Below are 24,122 nucleotides of genomic sequence, written 5' to 3' on the forward strand. Positions count from 1 at the left end.
TTTTGAAATTGATTTATAAAACGGTGAAATAGATTTGCAGAAGCGTGAATTTGGAGTGCAAAACCTGTATCGATGACGGCCGATCGGTTACGATGAATGAAGTTGCAAGGAGACTCGATTCGAATTGATTAATTTTCAGCAGCCTTCGATTGCGACACAAAGGCGTCGCTGTCGAGTTCGCGACCTCAAAAAAACACTTGTCGAACGTAAATAGCGTGCGATTGATGTCGATAATCTGTTGGGTCGGGTTATCTGTGGGGGGAAAGCCTTGCGGTGAATCCCGGTGGTACTCATATTCCGTTTGCGTGGGAGGCGGAAACGCGGCACCATCGCATTTTATCGAATATACAAATGTAAAGTTGACGAAGATTTCTGGATTGGAAGTCCCTTTGTCATTTATGATTATACAGGGCATACCAGATAAATTATTACAAGCTGTTTTCTCGGAATCTAATGAAGATATCGACTTAGTTTTCTTTGTAAATTGAATGGTTAAGAAGAGCTAATATTTTATTGGGTTGGCACGAAAGTAATTTCGGTATTTTAAGGTGAAATAGAGCCCAGCTTTTTTATTCAAGCAATGATCTTTAATGAATAAAATATTTTCCTTTTTGTTCGATGATCTTTTGTCAAAAAGAACATATAAGAAAATATTTTATTGATGAAAGTTCATCGCTTGAATATAGAAATTCGGTTTTATTTCATCTTAAAATACCGAAATTACTTTCAGGCCAACCCAATAGTATGTATTAAATTTTTTTGTGGAAGAATGGGTGCTCCCAACATTTTTTTAAATGGAAAGTATTATTGATTTTTTAATATTGTGATACCTCTCATGAAACTCAATAGCATTTACTTGAACGTTTTTTTAAAGTAACTTTAGGCACCTGGATCGAAGAAACAGCACAAAAGACAGGAAAACCTAAGACAAATGTAACGGGGAAGAACGGGGAATTTCTACATTTTCCGTTATCTGTGTCTGTCGCTACAATGAACGACGTACCGCACGTGCCAAGTGTTTAATTGTTTACTTTTCCTTTCATAACAACTGCAGACATATTTGTAGCGGGATTTACCCAGGCGCTACATCCGGGGAAGAGTATTGTATATAAAGCGATCCACGTTTTGCATCCATCATCAGTCCTCCAGCTTCTCTTCAGAGTAGAACGGAAACATAATCCAGAGTTAAAATGGCGAAATTCTACATCCTTGCCGCTTTTTTGTTTGTGGCTGCTGCCGCTGTCCTGGCCATCCCCGTTGGTAATACAAATTTGTCAATTTCATTTCATATGGTTGAAGTTGTTACAGAATTGACTATAACCTTTTTTAATTTGCACAATATATGTATATTTACCGTACAATTTCAATTAAACCATTACACTGTGTCTGATTATAATTATCGAGTGGTAAACTCTAAGACGCCACTAAAAGTTGCTGTACCATTATTTAAAATATTGTTTACATTATTAGATAAGTTGGTATCTAATCAATTATTAAACATTGTATTATTATATCAGGCATTATATCAATTTCGTATCCAGCAAATTTAATGAAAGCATTCCGAATGAAAATATTCTAGGTCGGAATAAATGTTTAATTTTCCAGTTATAATAGCTCCGAGTGCAAGAGAGTTAATAGAATGTGATATCGCAATGGTATTTGGGTAATTCCGTGCGAAATTGGACAGTTTTTAGAGTACTATTTCGGATACTAATTCGTACTATTTGTGCAAACCTGAATATGTTGTAGTCTTTAGTGACCTATGAACGAATCTCAAAGAATTTTTTGATATCTTCAAGATTGTTGTTTTACAGACGTGTAAAAAAAGTGTCACCCTTTTTTCAATATACATATTATAGGAGTAGAACAAATCGCTAACAAATCGCTGATAGTGAGTTTTTAGGAGCTCATAGTGAAAACATAACAGTATCTACTAAAAATGTCGTCATTTGAAAAAATATTTTTGCACAATTGTTTTAAATGAATGCAATGTTTTCATAGCGGGGCAGTTTTTGAAAAGTGAAAAGAAATGAGGACATAGCCCCAAGTTCCCTTTAAGAACCAGTTTTTAAAAAGATGGACATTTTAAAAAATTGACGAAATTAAAATTATTTGAATCTTTATGCAATAATGGCTTTCAAAAAATTTCAAAAAATGCTAGGATACAAAATACGATAGAATTTAGTACGATCCTAATTTATTTCAGGTCTAAAGAAAAGGCTACATACTATGTACCACGGAAAATAAGATTCCATTTGATTCAAGTACCTGAAAATTTGTCTACAAAAATTGCGAATTGCATAAACATCCGCAATCTAGTCATGATTACCTATGTATATTTGTATATTACTTGGAATATTTTTTAACACATTACCGACCGGTGATTATTGCATAATTTTGAAAAATCTATGGTACATAGCTAAACACTTTTTAATAGAACCTTCGATAGCAATAGCAATTTTCATTGTGAACTAACAAATCACCCTCAATAACGTCATCTAATAGTTTCATTTAAGATTGCGATGTAAAAGAAAATTTCTATGCTTTTTTTGGTACAGCACAATTATTGAAAATCCTATTAATAGGCTTCCGGTAGGTAAAGTGTCAAGAAGCAAATTTGACTTTTCGTGTTATCCAGTAAAGTCTTGATCTAAGCTGGTTCCTCGGGTCCGTAAATACTTAACAATCGTTTAAACGTTGCTGCGACTATATATAAACGCAATTTTCAAAAAATGATAGAATTTATTCGTTAATACTTTATTCAATATTCTGAATAATATTCGCCCAACACTGTCTGCATTTAACGTTTCATAAATTCCAGACGAAGAATACGAACCTGCCGAACTCGCCGAAGTTGCGGAAGACCGTGCCGTTAGGCAAAGAAGAGTGACCTGCGATCTTCTGTCAATTAAAGGAGTCGCTGAGCACAGTGCTTGCGCTGCTAATTGTCTCAGCATGGGCAAAGCTGGCGGCCGCTGTGAGAATGGTGTTTGTCTCTGCCGCAAGTACGTAACTCTCTAAATATTACTAATCACGCAAGAACAACTTATCGGATTGTATCATACATTTATCAAACCCGTTTTATCTAGATCTGAATCACATATTTTTAAGTTTGTGTTCGGATTTAACGTATTGTACATTAACTTATCTGTTCAACAATTGATCAGTGATATGAATCATGCTCTTCTCGAACTTTGTACAGCCAATAGTGATACAACCCTTAAGATCTATGAAGTAGAAAAACTGAATTGAATTGAAATCTTTGCTTTTGGGAGACACTGGTTTACACATCGATCAATTGCACAATGTTGTAACGTTGATTTTTTCAGGACTACCTTCAAAGAGCTGTGGGACAAGCGATTCGGTTGAATCAAACTTACAATCTGACCACCGAGGCTCGATGGAACTTTTCTTGAAAACCTGACAAAGAACTACAATGTTCTGCGAAAAACAACGAATCACACGTCCTCTCGAACAATGAAACTTCCACTGGCCTTGGTCTTCCGTTTTATTTAACAATACAATTTTGTTTAAACAATAGACGCTCTACTTGGCACAGATATACATTTCAAATAAATATTGCTTAAGCTTCCGAGAATCTATCTCTGTCTTTTTATTTGTCTTCAATTTTGTAACTTTATTATACTTTCGTATACTCTTATGTTAAAAATAATAATTACCTGGATTGTATAGATCCTTATTCTTTTTCCTAAAAATACTATTGAGTTTTTACATTACGATTCCGAGATAAAATTAAGATGTTTATTGATAGGTTTATTCAAAAACATGACAAGTTAGCTCAAAAATGGCAAAAGGTAGTAGCAAAATATGTTATTGAATAACTGTATGAATAAATATCTTAATTTTATGTTTGAATTTTAAATTAAAAACGCTACTAACTTTCGTTCCAACCCAGTATTATATTAGATATGGTTAAATCGGAGAATTAAATGCTGTTAAATATTGGTACTTGCCCGCGTTAAACGCAAAAGTACATATGTATGTATTTGTAGGAACTATTAATAAGTTATCTTGGATTATGTTTACCTTTTGAAATATCGATGTTATTCGATGTGTTCTTTTTAGATTTACGTAAACGTATTCTAATTGTAAGCACTTCAATAACTGATAAACACTTGCACATATGTATGTATATTTCCAGAATAGTATCTACTTCCTTTATAGATTGTATGTGTACAAAAAATTTCCATTTTTCGTATTCGTCAGAGGAATTAAATGGTTACCAAATCGATTGGTTAGAATATGTGATTATCGTATAGATATCGTATCTTATGTATACATAGAATTGTGCCGCGAACACAACCACATAATTACCTATCGGAAAAATTATGGGTCCATCTAGATCTGGATAAACCATCAGGTTACCCCACCCATTCTTCGGATGTAAATAAAACCAGTATATAAAGACTAAGAGGCACAGGTGAACAATTAAGTAGTAAACAGACTACAATCGAACTTCTACAACATGAAGGCTTCACTTTTCCTTGCTTTCTTCTGCTTGGCTGCAGTCGCAGTTACAGCTGCTTCCGCTAAGAACATTGAAGGTGAGTTGACTTATTAGTTAAAACAATACTTACAATTATTTGTATCACTTGTCAGAAATACGAAAATGACGACTATTATTTAACCCTTTGCACTCGGAGCTACTTTAACTCGAAAATTAAACATTTCGGCGCACAGGTTCAATCAGTGATAAAACACAAGCAATTTTGCAAATTAATTTAAAAACTCAACGTTTCGATCCTGATGTGGATAATAATTTCTTCTAATAATTTCCAATTGTATTTCTTCTGATATAGCAAACGCAAAATTTACTATTGAGAATGATCCACATCAGGATCGAAACGTTGAGTTTTTAAATTAATTTGCAAAATTGCTTGTGTTTTATCATTGATCGAACCTGTGCGCCGATACCATCACTCATTTATTAACAACATTACGATCGAAAGACATATTGAATTTATTAAACATTTCTTCCGAACTAGAATAATTCCACTCTACTTCCGAATTACAATAACATTATTACATTAATGTAATTAGAATAAAATATAATTGAACTACAATAATATAATTGAACTACAATAATTCCATTCTAGTTAATGTATATTAATTGTTTTCTTTGTATGAATATAAAATTGATATAATACCTCATACAATACTTGAATGTTTAGTAGTTGATTGATACAAACATATTTAATAATGTAAATATTTTGAATAATGGTTTACTATTTATGTAGAAATTGTTGTTCCTCTAATAATTTACTAACCGTTTTTACGATCTTTCAAGCGATTGTTCGTTATTTGATTTCAATTAAAATTTGCGCTACCCTGGTAGTAAATACATCTAAACTTTAATATAAACAATACTTACTAATTCGCGACAAAGGCGAGAAGTATAGAGCTTCACTTACTTGTAAATATGTTGCAGACGTGCCAGAACAAGAAAATGTCGAGGCAGCTGAAACCGCTGACGGTGTTCAACCATTAGCTTCCTGTAAACTTGGAACCTGGGCTTGCACTCAAAGCTGCAGTGTGCAGGCTGTTGGCCGCTGCAACAGTGCTGGCACATGCATCTGCGGATACTAGATATTAAGTATGTAACCTCTAGAATATTATTATGTAGGTATAAACAAATTCGCCTTGCAATGATTTTATTTAACGTATTTTTTCTTTCGCAGGAACTGGACGGCTGGATGAATAATACTGGAACTGTGCTCAACGAAAAACTTCCGCGGAATGACCTGAATACATTCAATACATACATTTATTTTTAATAACAATCTCTATTAATAAAATTCTCTTTCCTTCATTACTTTGAACCAATCTGTATTCCTTTCGACTTGAAGCTACGCTTGAATGATCATTTCTCGTCCATTCAATTTCGCGGAATCGTCGACCATCATAAAAGTCATACATAGTTATTGCAACACGTACTTCATTTTTTAATGTTTACCAAAGGAAATACTTGACCGGCGTTAATACTAACAATACCGGCTACAAAATGTGTCAGACATACATTGTTTTGTTTGAATGCAAAGATTTCAATGCAAGTGATTTCAATTCAATTCAGTTTTTCTCCTTCATACATCTCAAGGGTCGTATCACTATTGGCTGTATGAAGTTTCAAAAGAGCATGATTCGGAAACGATTTTGCGGCAAGTTTCTTTTAAATATGTCCATCGATCCAGAGGTGTAGATTCACCCCTACGACGAATGGTCAGTACTTTTTATACACACTGTACAATCTTCCAGAAGAATTTTCTTTCAATTGACTGTTATCTTATAAGGAACGTTTATAGTGTTACAAATCGAAAAGAAGGGTCAAGTAACAAACTAGCTCACTCAATTGTAACTATGGGAATACTGAAAGCTGAACAGTATGGGGGACATTATGCACAACACTGTGTGTTACATTAATAATACTTGTATTCAATACTGTACTAATAAAATTGTTACCGTTGCTTTTGCAAATTGCGAGTTACCCGTTTCCAAACTTCAACATAGTTTACTGGAAGGCAACTGAAGTAAATTAGTAATTTGCAAAAGGTCATTAATCTCACATAGAGTATGATAACTAGACTGCGGATCTTTATGCAAAATAAAAATTGTCTGTACCGATTGGAAGAAATAGAAACTAAATTAAATGTCACTTCTTCTCTTAATGATCTTAATAGAGAAGAAATTATATGTATATTGGCATCTTCAGTATTTAAAATTGTTCAACAATTTCGAATTTGATATACTCAATTTTGCTATAAATGCATAAAGATCCGCAGTCTAATGATAACTAAGCGATTTCCTCCAGACATTTTTATATGTAAAACCCGTCCAAAGTTTCTTCTTTTTATCGAATACATCCGTAACGAATTAAATGCTAATAACATAAATATATAATCAATTACGGCAGATAATAACTTATCCCAACGCTAAATTATTACAATGCATATAATTAACAATGCAAAGAATTAGTCTTTTTCAATATAAGCTCGGTTGTATAAAAAGTATCGTTGATTCTTACGTGAATATTGCAGAATCACGCAACGTAGCCACGATCGCACTGAGAAAGAAGAAACATTCGCATGTCGTTTTGTTCCGAAAGAAGTCGAAACAGAAATGACAGACGATTTGTAACAATCTAGCTATTTCTAGAATTTAGTGTTCCACATGTTTCTGACATTTCCCTGAACCCGCTAATCAAATCGTTCGATTCGTGACGGAACTCTATGTATAATTCAAACGAATTACAATCAATTTCTAAGGACAAGCGAGTCGACAGCAAATTGAGATAAGCGCAGGATAGTGTGAATAAAATATGGCAGCGAGGTCTGGTTGGACGATGCTTCGGATTCTTCATACAGACGTTCTTCGGTGGCAGGCAAGATGGAAGTGTTTCAAGGAAACTACAAGATATATTATTCTGTGATGTCGTCCGCTGGACTCTGGCCCTACAATAATTCATTTCTAATAAAGATTTATAGATTTGTTATTCTTCTGGTGGTATGCGGCTGTGTGGTGCAGCAGGTGATAAAGATTCAATTCGCAGTGAAACGTTTTCATAAAGTGTCACTCCTCTAATCCCGTCCAAAAAGTGAGAAATGTTTACCACATTGTGACCAAGTGAACTCGTAACATAATTAATTCAAGCTCTCGTATTGTGTGATTGTATTTTTGAACTCTGTGGACAAATTCTTTTATCAATTTTTTTATCGTCTCAGTATATCTTTTCGACATCGAATGTATTTCGTATTTTACCACGCTTGCATCTGTGGTTGTCAGGAAGAAAGCCGCATGTCACATATAATTTCACTCTCGAGATATTGTCGGTTTAAATCGGTTAAATTGCATTATTTTTGTCAGCCTTCCGAATTTATTTTCATGACTTTCCTATATTATCTACAGTCGTAAAATCAATTTCAAAAATAATTACTAATTAAATTAAAATAATAATTAAATTTTGGAAATGTCGTTACTGAAAAACATTCCCAAGTTTCCTCGAAACAAAAATGAAATAGTTTTATTCAAATAAAGTAATCGTGAAAAAAAAACAACTTTTGCACGTATGTTATTTTCTATGTGTAACAGCAACGTGTGTGTTAATAAAGAAAATGTGTTTCCTTTTTATTTCGAATCTGCTTTTTCACCCCCTTGGTGGTGAAAGAGTTTGACATGCCTGCTCTAACCACGGAGATTTCATGTTTTTAAATATGGATAACATATTTTTTAGCTGCTCACGATCAGAAATTCAAAAATGACGCTAAACGACATAGTTGTGCAGATTTCGTTCACATTTACATTATTTATATACGCTCTACGATATGCTACTTCTCTTTTAACAATGTCAACGGTGAGTTTAAGAATATCTGTTCCTATAAGACTAGCTGTTCCTATATCTAACATATATCGAATGAAGAAACGTTATTCTAATTTATCTTATCCGTTTACATGTGATTTCAGATTAAATACGCACTTGCGAGTATGCAAAAAGATTATGCTACTTTGAGAGATCCTATCGAAATCGACCTATTATTGAAATATTCGATAGTAGGAAAACGCATGCTGCAGTTATACTTCGGTAAAGACATACGCCAGACAGCTTGTTTGTTGCCTAACAAAGTCAAACTTCGTTTGAAATCTACATTGTCAATCGGGTGATTCGGACGGCGTAAGTCATGTCTAGACTGCGGATTTTAATGTAAAATAAAAATGTTCTAATGCGCTTATAAGCAGACTGCGGATTTTATGATCTTATAACAAAAATGAGTCCGCACAATTTAAAGCAGTGAACATATTAAAAAGATTTAAGAACATCATCAACGTACTAGTTTCAGCTTAATAAGATAATTGGACGAAAGAAGAAATTTTTGTTTGGCTCTTATGTCTGGCAATCGATGAAAACATTTTTTCTATTGCACAAAGATCCGCAGTCTACTTATAAGAAATAGAAATTAGGCTAAAGTGTACTTCTTCATTCAATAAGGTGAATAAGTCTTAATATTCTTGAACTCTTCTAATGTCTTTACAGTTTTGTTTTCCAGTGATCCACTTTTGCTATAATCTACATACAAATACATGAAAACCCGTAGTCTAGACATGTGTGCCCCTTTGGAATTGTTTTTCCAACGTTTCGCCACCATTGCAGCTAACTTCATCAGATAAAAGAAGCCGCGCACAGATTCTTATGTGAACGTCTACTATTTTTATGCTAAGCTGGCATCTACTCAGTGATATGATAAATGAATCAACTCCGCAGTCTAATTATCAGCTATTTTTATCTGGCTTCGTAATTCTTAAAAATATTCATTACACCACGATGTTGAAGAACATCTGCTCAGGATAGTCATATAAATTATGTACAAGAAGAAGAAACACTTTCTTGTAATACAGATATGATAGAGTTCATGTCGTGTTTTATAGTATCGTCATACAAAACATACGTAAGTGTGTTCCAATTCATAATGTCTCTAAGAGCAATGCTTGCGAAATATTATAAAACAATTCGAAAAAGCAGTAAAAACTGTGTAATGCCCGTTCGTAAAAACCTGAAATCTCACAAAAAATCACGCAAGAATTGACATTATTTTACTGTACAGATCACATTTTACAACATTTTGATGTTCTTTTGTTATTGAAACGTTTTTACAGAAGAAATCATTACTAACATAACATCACCCTTGATTTAGGTCTAGTGTGTTGCGGAACAACATGTTTATTTGCAACATTAGGATTATCTACAATCTTGCAATCAGATCTTCAACTTCGCTTTCTACATCTCTTGGGATTCTATTTCAATGAGAAAAGCCTGCGAACTAATTTGACTTGTTGGCACGCCATAATGTCAGTGGCGTTTGGTTTATTAACGTTAGCGTGTACGGAAGGATCGATTACTATTTTTTCCACCTATATAAGTGGGTTATTGGAAATCGCCAGGTACGTTTTAATTCATTTTTCAATTTTCTCCAGCGTCATACCTCAATCTTATACACCTATTCGAATAATGAACGGGTTAAATGTTAGAAGACAAGTTCCTTTATACAGTCCGCTATCAAAAAGGTAGCACACCTGATTTATCCAAGGTTTCCATAATTTTCACGTAACGAAGTAATGCGTTCTAGTGGTATATACATATACTTCAATTCCAAAATACAACCTATCAGTATCAAAAATTGCTAGAAAAATCTCATTGTTCAAATATATATTGCATACCCTCACTGACAAAAATAAACATAACGATCGTTTAAAAATTACTGTTTATTTCTTCTCTTCTAATATACAGGGTGAGTCTCGTAACGTGACTGTATAAAGACTTCGAGCTTTAAAACGTGTCCGTTGTTATTGTATTATTTTTCTAACGAAATTATCATGGTTCAGATATTGACAATTTCTCGAGAATCAGAAAAGTGTTCAAATATTTTTTGGGTTCGCTGTATATCTGCAAAGTCTTTACTTGATTATTAACTTTGTATTACATTGAAACCCGTTAAAAACCAATTGTAAGCTATTTTCGGACTGTTATTGGGCTGGAACGAAAGGTCGTAGCGTTTTCAAATTAAAATTCAAAGATAAAATCAAGATATTTATTAGTGGATTTATTCAATAACTTATTTTCCATTTTGTTCTATTCTTTTCATCTGCTGTATTATGCGCAAATATCTTAGAAAATTTTTCCTTTCCCTTCTATTACTTTCTGCCATTTTAGGATTACTTATTATGTTATTATAAATAAACCTATAAATAAATATCTTGTTGGTCTCGATCCAATAGAATAATTCATATTACTATTTCAACAGCGTCAATATGTTTTTTCTCTTTCGCAGTTACCGAATACGAAATACAGTAAATAGCGTGGCAAATTCCGATGCGTTGAGTGTAATAGACTTACAGCCAGTTGTGGAAATACACTGTGAAGCGATTAAGTTGGTACCATTGTTCAGATCATATTCAGATATCCAAACGTTATTGGTCCATATTTCATTATATTTTTATTGCCTGTTTTATTCGTCTTATACCATTTGACCAACAATACTCCGGAATATTATAAATTTGCAAACGAAGACACACTAAGAAATTTGCGAAAGAAGTGATGATACCGTCTTTAATGATGGTGACAGTAGTTGTTGTCGCGTTTGGTGTAAATATATATCGTGTAAGTCGTAAGTATTAGTAAATTTATTGTATGTATATCCCCATCTCTATCCAAGAAAACATAACAAAACTGCTTCACGTATGTTACAGCTGTCCATGAGTATCTCTTTGGAGGGGGGATATGACGAAGTGGCGATTACTTTGTTCTTCGTCTCAGCATATGTGTCGTTTATATGCGGGAACAATTATAGCGGGCAAATGATGTTGGACAGTAGTCTTAACTTTTACCAGGAAATGTAAGTTTACGTTTTTCTATTTAGGAGATGTTACCATCGAGCAGATCGATGAACTTAACACTAGGTTTACGGAGCTCCAGAAATTCCACATTATTTTATAAAGGTAACAAGTATGTGTCTATCCAAATTTTTGGCCATTTTTCCAATAATATATACCCAAAGAAATAAATTTGGTAAACAATTCCTCAGGGAAGGTAAACCTAGTGTTAAAATCGAATCAATTTCTAAATACATAGTAATTAAATAGCTTTCAATTTCTTGGCCGCGAGGCCAATAATAAAATAAATACTACTATTTTAGTAATTAAACTATTGTAGTAACCTTCGGATCTTAATGCATTTATGAGATATGAAAATGTTCAAAAAAGGCTAGAATATAAAACATGATACAATTTTGTACAATTTTCATTTGTTTTCGAACTACAAAGGCTGTTGCCATTAAAAATTGGTCGAGTTAGTGGAGTCCTTCTTCATAAACTTGCATGATTTGCCTTCAAAGAAGGTCTTTTGCAACCATCCAATACAAATCACAAACCACTTCTACTGTGTTCAAATATACACAGTGTGGCCGGACGGTTGTTACAATCGGGTAGGGGAAGAATCTACATGTAAAAATAAATCGAAAAGAAGGAATACGATTTCTCGTTTGACGCCTCTTTTTCAGAAACTCGAGTTCCAAAATGCAGTGAATACGAGAGCTATTAGATAGGAATCGTCCGATGCATCTGATGATGACCGATAAGGGTGAACCTTATTCTCCGATCGTCGAATTCTTTTTCGGGACTCGCCCTACGATTGTGACAGACACATAAATAAATAATCTCTGCAAAATTAATCTTCTACAATCTACAACCTGTCAGGTTGTACCTCCCGTCCAGCCACACCTTGCACACATGTGTATAATGAGAAAATAATGAACAGAATATTTTGTTTGGATTAGATGCAATACGTTATGGTATCGTATACCACCAAAAATGCAAAAGATGGTGTTACTCGCATTGGTGAGAACTCAGGTAGCAGTAGAGTTGAATCTAGCCGGTTTATTTGTACCGTGTTACGAAGGCTTGACGATGGTAATTGATCGCATACGTGCGCAGGGTGTCCCAGTATGTATGATATAACCACGAAAGAGATGATACTACATAAAAGAAAGTCAAAAGAAAGATAATCGAGTTTCAAGGTTCGTTAACGTGTGCATACCCTTGAATCATTCGCCTACCCTGTCGAATGCCACACGTGGTCTACGGAAACGCAAAGTCCCATACGAAAAAATTTTCTTCGGTATTTTCAGCTTACTTTGCTACTTACTATCACCTGCTTTCTATTTGTACTACGAATACTGGGACACCTCGTGCATGCTATTCTAAATGATACTTAACACCCAGATTCAACAAACTCTCGTTTCAGATGATGAGCTCATCTTTTTCCTATTTTACTCTCCTTTGTTCGGTGCAGTAGAACTTTTAGGAGTAATTGATACGACGATAGTGTTCACGAAAGATCAGCTTACGGAAGCAACACGTACCTATCACAAGTTACGAACTGCTAGTTCCAAATCCTTCCGATGAAGCGTGATTTCAGCCACTAGCAACTCAAGACACGCATATTTCGATAGAATCGACTGCGCACTAAGTAATCAAGGTACTTCTTTCGATGGAACTTTCTCAAATATCCTCTTTAGCTACAAAACCCTATAAGATACACGTATGTATAAGAAAATTATATTGAAAATTTCATCTATTTCTTCATTAACTACCAGGCAAATAGCAGCTGAAGCAGCAACAACATGCAGCTTTAGGATAGTTCAAAGGGTAATAAAGACCCAGTCAGCGTGGCCGAGCAGATGGCGAGCATTATGCTGGCAGAACGCTGCTTGAAGTTGAGGATGCTCGGAATCTGCTCAATTTTGGACAGCACACCCGCCGAATTATTTGTACAAGCCAATGCTTGCGGACTGATCAAACCGTACTGTCATGACACTGCTTGAATTGCATTGAACTGGAAACCTTGTAGCTAGTAAACAGAGAGCTTGTGTGTTTAGAGACAAATTAAATAGCTACGGATTCTAGAGGCACCGCGGAAATACCATAAGAAATGTACAGACTCGTGTACAGACGTGTCTTGCTACAGACGGCCAGCATTTTGAGCATCTAATAAAATAAGGTAATATTACCCTTTTCGTTTTACATATTACTTTTGTATTCTTCAAACTGAAACTGATTTTTTCGCCTTCAAGGTCACTTCAACGCCATGGTGTGTAGGTAGTTGAACTCATATCTTGACGCCGAATACCACATTGCATTATGAAAAACACATGTTAATATGCAAAAAGATACGGTGACCTTGAAAAAACTGTTAAAATTACCTTCAAAGGACTTTTTTTATTATCACCTGATGCACGCCTTAAAACCATGTACATCCTATTTAGTTATTTTTTCTTACTTTTAATAGTAGCGGAAATAATTTAGGTGTTCCAGTTAAAATAAACAACCTGTATACATTGAACACGTACGCATTTTTTGTCTGCTATAGCAACCAGTGGCGCACCCATGATGCAATCATGGGAGGGGGCCGAGTGAACCCAGCCCTAGGTTTTGCGTGATGACCATTTTTTTAGCCAACATATCTGGCAAGGTTTATTCCGCGATTTTAATTTTTGAAGGTAAACATTTTTTTCTGGGGGGGAGGACTTGGCCCCCTGGCCACTCCCTGGATGTACCACTGATAGCAACCTTTTCAGGTATATCGCCAGTGGTCGGGCCTTTATGCCCGCGCCAATAATAGGAAAAAATGGTACGCGACGGAACACAGATGATTCTCGAAAAATCGACATCTCCTTGGAAACGATTATTTTTGTTTCAATCGATCAGTAATCGAATACATTATATGATGGGGGAGCAGAGTTTCCGCGCGAACGTCGCATTTAGAGCGGAGGACTATTTTGATCGTGGTCGGAGTATGTATTTAACTTCTTCTCGTTCGCTGTGTCATGATCTCGGAAAGTGTGTTGTGTAGTGTTTAGTGATTGTGTAGAAGCGTGGTACTCTATGCTTCGGAAAACAGGCACATTTGTGTGCTGTGGATCCGACCGGAGGAATGAAAGATTCTGAAAAATTTGTAAGTATACTTTACATTAGTATTTTATAATGTAGGATTAGTATTCTTATGTATAACAATGGATATAACTAGGCTGCGGATCTTTATGCACAATAAAAATGTTCTGCATTTATTGTAGGAAACGAGAATAAAATAAAAATTGATTCCACCCCTTAATGACTTCATTACATTAAAAACAAGGCTGTGTTTCCCATAACGTTCATGCTCAGAATTGGATGAAATTTTGGAAATTCAAGTGACTTCAATTCAATTCAGTTTTTCTACTTCATACATCTCCAGGGTTGTATCACTATTGGCTGTACAAAGTTCCAGAAGAGCATGATTCGAAAACGATTTTGCGGCAAGTTTCTTTTACACATGTCCATCGATCCAGAGGTGTAGATTCGCCCCTACGACAAATGATCAGTATTTTTTATGCACCCTGTACAATCTTCCAGAAGAATTTTCTGAAAATCGATCGACTATTATCTTATAAGGAACGCGTTTATAAGTAGGAACGCGTGTTACAAATTCAAAAGAAGGGTCAAGTAACAAACTAGCCGTTTCACTGCTCACTGAATTGTGAATGGGAATACTGAAAGCTGCACAGTATGGGGGACATTATGCACAACACTGTGTTACATTAATAATACTTGCATTCAATACTGTACTAACAATCGGATATCAATAAGTTATGTCCCAGTTGACGTTAAAATTGTTACCGTTGCTTTTGTAAATTTCGAGTAACAGTTTCCAAACTTCAACATAGTTTACTGGAAGGCAACTGAAGTAAATTAGTAATTTGTAAAAGGTTCTTAATCGCACGTAGTGTATGATAACTGAGCGATTTCCTCCAGACATTTTTATATGTAAAACGCGTCCAAAATCTCTTATTTTTATCGAATACATCCGTAACGAATTAAATGCTAACAACATACGTATGTATATATAAATTACGACACATAATAACCTATCCAAACGCTAAATTATTTCAATGCATATAATTAACATGTTCCGTGTCAAGTCCTTTTTTGTGGCCTGAAGATCAAGTTTAACGTGTACCACCGGTGGTACACGTGGCACGGACCGTGCTAACAATGCAACAAATTAGTCTTTATCAATAAGCTCAGTTGTTAGACACGTTCAACTGTATCCAGCGAATATTTACTTGGCGCCGGAAAACATCCCCCTTGACGTCTCGACGGTGACACGACTATTGCACACCACGCAGCGAGCTCTCGTGGTATGAATGTGGTGGGGACATCCACCGATGCGTGTAAATAGGACCCCCTGCCGAAATAGAACTGTTTCGTTGTAACCTCCTCTGCGTCTACACGCGAATATTACCTTGTCTTACGAATTAGCAGATCTTTAAAATCGAGCGGTGTCGTCTCCCCTGTGAGAAACAAGCGTTCGGCGATTAATATCTCCTCTGCGAGAGTAATTCAGAATCGCGAGTTTCGTAGTGCACGAGTAAACTGCGCGATATGTCGAGTTACCCGCGACGAACGGCGATTGTCACGATCAAATAAACTTGATTCGCGAAAACGCAAAAACCCGGTTGGTTACTTCAAAGTGTTCTTTACACCTGATTCACGAGCGTTCCCTTAAGCCATTCTCCGCACCTCGATTCCGAGTATTGTATACTTCGCGGACTCTCGAATAAAATAAGGGTCGGTGAAACGTGGATGTATAAACAGTATCAATCATTCTTAAGTGAATAATGCAGAATCACGCAACGTAGCCACGATCGCACTGAGAAAGAAAAAACATTCGCATGTCGTTTTGTTCCGAAAGAAGTCGAAACAGAAATGACAGACGATTTGTAATAATCTAGCAATTTCTAGAATTTAGTGTTCCACATGTTTCTGACATTTCCCTGAACCCGCTAATCAAATCGATCGATTCGCGACGGAACTCTATGTATAATTCAAACGAATTACAATCAATTTCTAAGGACAAGCGAGTCGACAGCAAATTGAGATAAGCGCAGGATAGTGTGAATAAAATATGGCAGCGAGGTCTGGTTGGACGATGCTTCGGATTCTTTATACAGACGTTCTTCGGTGCCAGGCAAGATGGAAGCTTTTGAAGGAAACTATAAAGTATATTATTCTGTGATGTGGTTCACTGGACTCTGGCCCTACAACGATTCCTTTCTACTAAGGCTTTATAGAGCCGCTATTCTTCTGATGATAATCGGCTGTTTAGTGAACCAGGTGATAAAGATTCAATTCGCAGTGAAACGTTTTTCGTAAGGTGTCACTCCTCTAATCGCGTCCAAAAAGTGAGAAATATTTACCACTTTCTGACCAAGTGAACGCATAAACATAATTATTTCAAGCTCTCGTATTGTGTGATTGTATTTTTGAACTGTGTGGACAAATTCTTTTATCAATTTTTACACAATGTCCATTAGTTTTTATCAAAATATAAACAACTGTAAAAATATAATTTAACAATCTTAACTCGTCCAACGTTCATAGGTTTTAGCAAATGTAAATTGTACTCTTCGGCTTTTGGATCTTCTAACAGTAAAACTGTAAAGCGTGCAACTGTCAATGTGTAAAACAATCACTTCACATGAAAGTACAGTAATTGCATTTATTTATATGCATATTATTTGCACTTATCGAAGGCGGCTAATTATTTTTTTGAGCTTCAAAGGCCGAGCCGAACGTAGAGAAGGACAGACCGCGCACAGCCGAAGCGACTGCGACTCTCCGCGTCTCTTTCTTTCCCATACGCTGTCCTTCCTTGCGCCCGAAACGTTCATCGTCAATTAAACCACTAAATACAGTTGAAATTATATCGTGTTCGGTCTCGTTTTCACTAGAAAAATGCCACAAATATATTGGTGAAAGTTTCATAAAAAAATAAGTAAAATAATAAACAATATTTTATAATAATAATAATAATATTTTATTCCCTTTTCGGGGTACAAACGCGGACCTCCGCTCCGCTTACAAGCTTCTCCTTTCCTGTCTCTTCATATTTAACTTATACTAAATTTGTACTTAATCTTAATCGAGAGAGAGAGAGAGCACACCGTTCACTCATTCCTTAAACAATATTTTATATTGGTGTTACATTGCGAGGACGCACAGGCCTTTGAACTGTGCCGACGACTGCGACTCTGCGCGTCGAGTTAGTAGTTGTTCAAACCGATATACCCGAGCCGAGATCAGATTAATACAGTGAAGGGGATACTTTTTGTGCGTTTATCGTGTACAGCCTTTCTGCCGTTTGTAGAGGATTTCCTGTAAATATACAGGGTGTTTCATAACTGGTGGTAGAAACGAAAAGGGGGTAATACTTCATGAAAAAATAAGTCGAAAAGGAGGAATAACATTTTTTCGTTTGGCAACTCGTCTTCGAGAAAATTGAGTTGGAAAATGCAGCGAATACACGTGCTGTGTCATAGGAACCGTCCGTCGCGTCTGACCATGATCAACCAATTCTACTTTCTGCATCTAAAGCACGTACCCGGCGAAGATTCAAAGTCGATTTTCTCGAAAACAAAGCCTCACATGAAAAAATTCTATCCTATATTTTCGACTTATTTTTTCATGTAGTATCACCCCCTTTCCGCTTGTACCGCCAGTTACGAAACACCCTGTATATTGATCGCCTACCGTCAATAAAATCATATTTGGAATGAATTCTACAAAACACACTTTATTGCAAAACAATTTCATCTCATGTGATTAATTTGTGTTCAAGGAATCAGATCTTCCACGTTGTTTCGTGTCGAATACTCTACCTTTGTTTTTAAAAATACATGTTTACATGTTTGATTACATGTTTTTAAAAATAGATAAAATATATTTTAGCTGTGCACGATGACAAACTCGACAATGACGATACCCGAAATAGTTGTGCAGATTTCGTTCTCTTTTACGTTATTTCTATACACTGCACGATATCTTACTGGACTTGTATCAATGGAAGCGGTGAGTTAAAAAATATGCTGTTCTTGTTTCTACCGTGAATGAATGAAGAAACGTTACTCTAATTAATGATATCCGTCCGCATGTGGTTTCAGCATAGACATAATATTTCCAATATGCAAAAGGATCATCTTGCGTTGAAAGATTCCATCGAATTCGATCTGTTGTTGAAACATTCGATAGTTGGAAAGCGCGTGATGCAGTTATACTGCGGTAAACACATTCGACAGATAGCTTGTTTGTTACCTAAACAAAGTCAAACTTCGTTTGAAATCTGCATTGTCCATTGGGTAATTCGGACGGTGTAAGTCATGTCTAGACTGCGGATTTTGATATGAAATAAAAATATTCTAAGTCGCTTATAAGTAGACTGCGGATTTTATGCTCTTATAACAACAATGAGTACGTACAATTTAAAAAAAGCAGTGAACATATATTAAAAAGATTTAAGAACATCAATGTATTAGTCTCAGCTTAATAAGAATATTGGACGAAGGAAGAAATTTTTGTTTGGTTCCTATGTCTGGCAATCGATGAAAACATTTTTTAAATTGCACAAAGATCCGCAGTCTACTTATTAGAAATAGAAATTAGGCTAAAATGTACTTCTTCATTCAATAAGTTGAATAAGTCTTAATATTCTTGAACACTTCTAATGTCTTTACAGTTTTGTTTTCCAGTGATCCACTTTTGCTATAATCTACATACAAATACATGAAAACCCGTAGTCTAGACATGTGCGTCCCTTTGGAATTGTTTTTCCAACGTTTCGCCACCATTGCAGCTAACTTCATCAGATAAAAGAAGCCGCGCACAGATTCTTGTGTGAACGTCTGCTATTTTTATGCTAAGCTGGCATCTACTCAGTGATATGATAAATGAATCAACTCCGCAGTCTAATTATCAGCTATTTTTATCTGGCTTCGTAATTCATAAAAATATTAAATACACCACGATGTTGAAGACCATCTACTCAGGATAGTCATATAAATTATGCACAAAAAGAAGAAGCACTTTCTTATAATACAGATATGTATAGAGTTCATGTCGTGTTTTATAGTATCGTCATACAAAACATACGTAAGTGTGTTCCAATTCATAATGTCTCTAAGAGCAATGCTTGCGAAATATTAGAAAACAATTCGAAAAAGCAGTAAAAACTGTGTAATGCCCGTTCGTAAAAACCTGAAATCTCACAAAAAATCACGCAAGAATTGACATTATTTTACTGTACAGATCACATTTTACAACATTTTGATGTTCTTTTGTTATTGAAACGTTTTTACAGAAGAAATCATTACTAACATAACATCACCCTTGATTTAGGTCTAGTGTGTTGCGGAACAACATGTTTATTTGCAACATTAGGATTATCTACAATCTTGCAATCAGATCTTCAACTTCGCTTTCTACATCTCTTGGGATTCTATTTCAATGAGAAAAGCCTGCGAACTAATTTGACTTGTTGGCACACCATAATGTCAGTGGCGTTTGGTTTATTAGCGTCAGCGGGTATGGAAGGATCGATTACTGTTTATTCCACCTATATAAGTGGGTTATTGGAAATCGCCAGGTACGTTTTAATTAATTTTTCAATTTTCTGCAGCGTCATACCTCAATCTTATACACCTATTCGAATAATGAACGGGTTAAATGTTAGAAGACAAGTTCCTTTATACAGTCCGCGACAAAAAGATAGCACATCTGATTTATTCAAGGTTTCCATAATTTTTACGTAACGAAGTAATGCGTTCTAGTGCTATATACATATACTTCAATTCTAAAATACAACCTATCAGTATCAAAAATTGCTAGAAAAGTCTCATTGTTCAAATATATATTGCATACCCTCACTGACAAAAATAAACATAACGATCGTTTAAAAATTACTGTTTATTTCTTCTCTTCTAATATACAGGGCGAGTCTCTAACGTGTCTGTATAAAAACTTCGATCTTTAAAACATGTCCGTTGTTATTGTATTATTTTTCTAACGAAATTATCATGGTTCAGATATTGACAATTTCTCGAGAATCAGAAAAGTGTTCAAATATTTTTTGGATTCACTGTATATCTGCAAAGTCGTTACTTGATTACTTTGTATTACATTGAAACCCGTTAAAAACCAATTGTAAGCTATTTTCAGAATGTTATTGGGCTGGAACGAAAGGTCGTAGCGTTTTCAAATTAAAATTCAAAGATAAAATCTAGATATTTATTCGTGGATTTATCCAATAACATATTTTCCATTTTGTTCTGTTCTTTTCATGTGCTGATTTATGCGCAAATATCTTAGAAAATTTTTCCTTTCCGTTCCATTACTTTCTGCCATTTTAGGGTTACTTATTATGTTATTATAAATAAACCTATAAATAAATATCTTCATTTTATCTTCCAATTTTAATTTAGGTATGCTGCGAACTTTGGTCTCGATGCAATAACATAATCCATATTATTAGTTCAACAGCGTCAACATGTTTTTCCTATTTCAGTTACCGAATGCAGAATACAGTAAACAGCATGGCAAATTCCGATGCGTTGAAAGTAATAAACCTACGGCCAATTGTGGAAATACACTGTGACGCTGTTAAGTTGGTACCTTTGTTCAGATCATATTCAGATTTCAGAATGTGTTATTGATCTATGTTTCATTATATTTTTATTACCTGTTTTATTCGTCTTGTACCATTTGATCGAATTTGGAAACGAAGGCACTCTAAACAATATGCGAACGACATGATGATATCGTCTTTAGTGATAGTTGTAGGAGTTGCTGCCGGGTTTGGTATAAATATATATCGTGTTAGTGTTAATAAATTTATTTTATGTATCTCCTTCTATCCAAGGAAACGTAACGCAAAACTGCTTCGCGTATGTCGCAGCTCTACATGAGTGTCACTATGCAGGGGGAATTTGACGAAGTGTTGATTACTTTGTTCTTCGTCTCAGCATATGTGTCGTTTATAGTCGCAAACAATTATTGTGGCCAAATCATGTTGGACAGTAGTCATAACTTTTACCACCAAACGTAAGTTCACGTGTTTCTATTCGGAAGATGTTTCCACAGAGCAGGTGTATTGACATAAAATCGAATCAATGTCTAAGTACCTAAATTGTATAGGTTTTGCATTCCAAATTCATCATTTTGCAAGTCAAATTCAACCTTTTGCAAATTAATTTCAAGTAAAGGTTGAAATTGATTTGCAAAATGTTGAAATTGATTTGCAAAATGTTGGAATTGATTTGTAAAAGGGTGTACTTTACTTGCAAAAGGATGAATTTGGAATGCAAAATGATGAAATTGATTTGCAAAAGGGTGAATTTGAAATGCAAAATGGTGAAATTGATTTCCAAAAGGGTGAATTTGGAGTGCAAAAGCTGTAATTAGATTAAATGGTTAATTATCAGTTTTGATATAGGGAGAACATAAACGATACTATCAGAAGACTGATCCTAGTTTTGCTAATCAATTAAATAGTCACAACCATTTTCTACAACAATCTCACACTTTACATGTTAGTGGAGTCCTTCATAAACTTGCATGATTTGCCTTCAAAGAAGGTCTTTTGCAACCATCCAATATAAATCACAAACCACTTCTACTGTGTTCAAATACATATATTAGAGTGTGGCCGGACGGTTGGTACAATCTCTCTCTCTCTCTCTCGGGCAGCGGAAGAATCGACATGTAAAAATAAATCAAAAAGAAGGAATACGATTTCTCGTTTGACGCCTCTTTTTCAGAAACTCGAGTTCCAAAATGCAGTGAATACGCGAGCCATTAGATAGGAATCGTCCGATGCATCTGATGATGACCGATAAGGGTGAACCGTATTTTCCGATCGTCGAATTCTTTTTCGGGACTCGCCCTACGACTGTGACAGACACATAAATAAATAATATCTGCAAAATTGATCTTCTACAATTTACAATCTTCTACAATCTACAACCTATCAGGTTGTGCCTCCCGTCCAGCCACACCTTACACACATGTGTATAATGAGAAAATAATGAACAGAATATTTTGTTTGGATTAGATGCAATACGTTATGGTATCGTATACCACCAAAAATGCAAAAGATGGTGTTACTCGCATTGGTGAGAACTCAGGTAGCAGTAGAGTTTAATCTTGCCGGTTTATTTGTACCGTGTTACGAAGGCTTGACGATGGTAATTGATCACATACGTGCGCAGGGTGTCCCAGTATGTATGATATAACCACGAAAGAGATGATACTACATAAAAGAAAGTCAGAAGTAAGATAATCGAGTTTCCAGGTTCGTTAACGTGTACATACCATTGAATCATTGGCCTACCCTGTCGAATGCCACACGTGGTCTACGTCTACGGAAACGCAAAGTCCCATACGAAAAAATTTTCTTCGGTATTTTCAGCTTATTTTGCTACTTACTATCACCTGCTTTCTATTTGTACTACGAATACTGGGACACCTGGTGCATGCTATTCTAAATGATACTTAACACCCAGATTAAACAAACTCTCGTTTCAGATGATGAGCTCATCTTTTTCCTATTTTACTCTCCTTTGTTCGGTGCAGTAGAACTTTTAAGAGTAATTGATACGACGATGGTGTTCACGGAAGATCAGCTTCCGAAGATACGAGGTGGCAAAGTTGAAATTCACATGAAAGAGCACAACGAAATCTATAAAATTACACATTTTTAAAACTCCCGGAAAACTTTCCAGGTAAAACTACCAAATGACTGTACTATACTTCTATATACTCGTTTATTTAATGAAGATCGAACGAAGGTCGTGTAAACCTCTTAGTATATGTATATAAATGTTTGTATTGGTGTTTCTGGTAACAACTTTTTACAGAACTAACAGCTGATGGTGGGCTCTCGTATTTATCGATGAAACGGACGCGATCAAGGACTGTTACAGTAAACCGGAGTAAATAATTGTTCCTGACCAACATACTACAACATACTTTTCATTAGCTGAGTGCCGATTACGCAATTCTACGATACTTTTTACAATCACACATATTAATGTAGCATGCGCGGCGTTCAGCTAATTGTTATCTTTGTAGTAGTAATAGAGTATGTATATTAAAGAAGAGAGAAGAACGATTTCTCTTGTTGTATGCAATTACTTATTACTAGACTGCTGCTCTTTATGCAAATATATTATGTAAACACAAGATTTTTAATATATACTTCTATAGAAGAACGAAGGTACGATTTTTCAATTTTTTATTTGCTAAACGAACGTTTGCAGGAAGCTGTTGTTACAGGCATAATTATAAAAATCCTTAATTCTACATGCCTAGATTTGGATACGTGTTTTGTAATGTGAGTTCGTAATTTTTTTGCACGATTTGAAAAGCGTCCAAGCGACCCTCAACCGGGTCGGTATTCTTTGTTTTGCGCCCCAAACCCAGCTGCGCCCGTGGCGGGCGCCTCTTTCGCCACGCCCTCGTTACGGCACCGACAGATACATATGTAATGTACTCTGTAACGAATTCATCCGAGCTTCTAAGGTCATACAAAATTGTTCCTTATCTCTTGCATTCAAACAGGTGGCCTTGTACTTACACGCTATAATGAATAAATCACTTTAAAGTCATTCACTTTACGACACAGGGTGCTCCGCCCCCTATTCGCTTCGCTCGCCAACCCCCACGGCGGAACTATTTTATACAGGGTGAGAGGC

The 24,122-nt window shown here is 35.5% G+C and overlaps 2 protein-coding genes and 1 long non-coding RNA gene across 3 annotated transcripts; all 3 read left to right on the plus strand.

The window, feature by feature from the left end:
* Positions 1–1,100: 1,100 nt before the first annotated feature.
* Positions 1,101–3,602, plus strand: Def1 (defensin 1). Its single transcript, XM_076432746.1, has 3 exons — positions 1,101–1,260; positions 2,822–3,005; positions 3,330–3,602. The coding sequence occupies exons 1-3, from the start codon at positions 1,191–1,193 to the stop codon at positions 3,367–3,369; spliced, it is 294 nt and encodes a 97-aa protein (XP_076288861.1). The 5' UTR covers positions 1,101–1,190; the 3' UTR covers positions 3,370–3,602.
* Positions 3,603–4,423: 821 nt separating this feature from the next.
* On the plus strand, positions 4,424–8,831 carry LOC143213146 (uncharacterized). Its single transcript, XR_013009878.1, has 3 exons — positions 4,424–4,565; positions 5,450–5,614; positions 5,700–8,831. It is a non-coding gene; the product is annotated as an uncharacterized LOC143213146 (long non-coding RNA).
* A 437-nt stretch (positions 8,832–9,268) lies between these two features.
* Positions 9,269–23,643, plus strand: LOC143213144 (uncharacterized). Its single transcript, XM_076432744.1, has 14 exons — positions 9,269–9,948; positions 10,836–11,171; positions 11,254–13,039; positions 13,158–13,561; positions 13,635–14,515; positions 14,634–16,713; positions 18,328–18,447; positions 18,540–18,657; positions 19,771–20,017; positions 20,936–21,034; positions 21,155–21,245; positions 21,326–21,471; positions 22,481–22,613; positions 22,954–23,643. The coding sequence occupies exons 6-14, from the start codon at positions 16,573–16,575 to the stop codon at positions 23,002–23,004; spliced, it is 1,146 nt and encodes a 381-aa protein (XP_076288859.1). The 5' UTR covers positions 9,269–9,948; positions 10,836–11,171; positions 11,254–13,039; positions 13,158–13,561; positions 13,635–14,515; positions 14,634–16,572; the 3' UTR covers positions 23,005–23,643.
* Positions 23,644–24,122: the final 479 nt, after the last annotated feature.

Source organism: Lasioglossum baleicum, chromosome 10 (genome assembly GCF_051020765.1).
Source record: "Lasioglossum baleicum chromosome 10, iyLasBale1, whole genome shotgun sequence".
In the NCBI taxonomy this organism is placed as follows: domain Eukaryota; kingdom Metazoa; phylum Arthropoda; class Insecta; order Hymenoptera; family Halictidae; genus Lasioglossum; species Lasioglossum baleicum.

Excerpts from the sequence above, each read along its gene's own strand:
- Def1 (XM_076432746.1), top strand. The coding sequence starts at position 1,191 with ATGGCGAAATTCTACATCCTTGCCGCTTTTTTGTTTGTGGCTGCTGCC. Across the intron at positions 1,261-2,821 it reads TGTCCTGGCCATCCCCGTTG|ACGAAGAATACGAACCTGCC; the intron begins GTAATACAAATT and ends CATAAATTCCAG. Across the intron at positions 3,006-3,329 it reads GGTGTTTGTCTCTGCCGCAA|GACTACCTTCAAAGAGCTGT; the intron begins GTACGTAACTCT and ends TGATTTTTTCAG.
- LOC143213144 (XM_076432744.1), top strand. The coding sequence starts at position 16,573 with ATGGAAGCTTTTGAAGGAAACTATAAAGTATATTATTCTGTGATGTGG. Across the intron at positions 18,448-18,539 it reads GACTTGTATCAATGGAAGCG|CATAGACATAATATTTCCAA; the intron begins GTGAGTTAAAAA and ends ATGTGGTTTCAG. Across the intron at positions 21,472-22,480 it reads CATAACTTTTACCACCAAAC|ATGCAATACGTTATGGTATC; the intron begins GTAAGTTCACGT and ends TGTTTGGATTAG.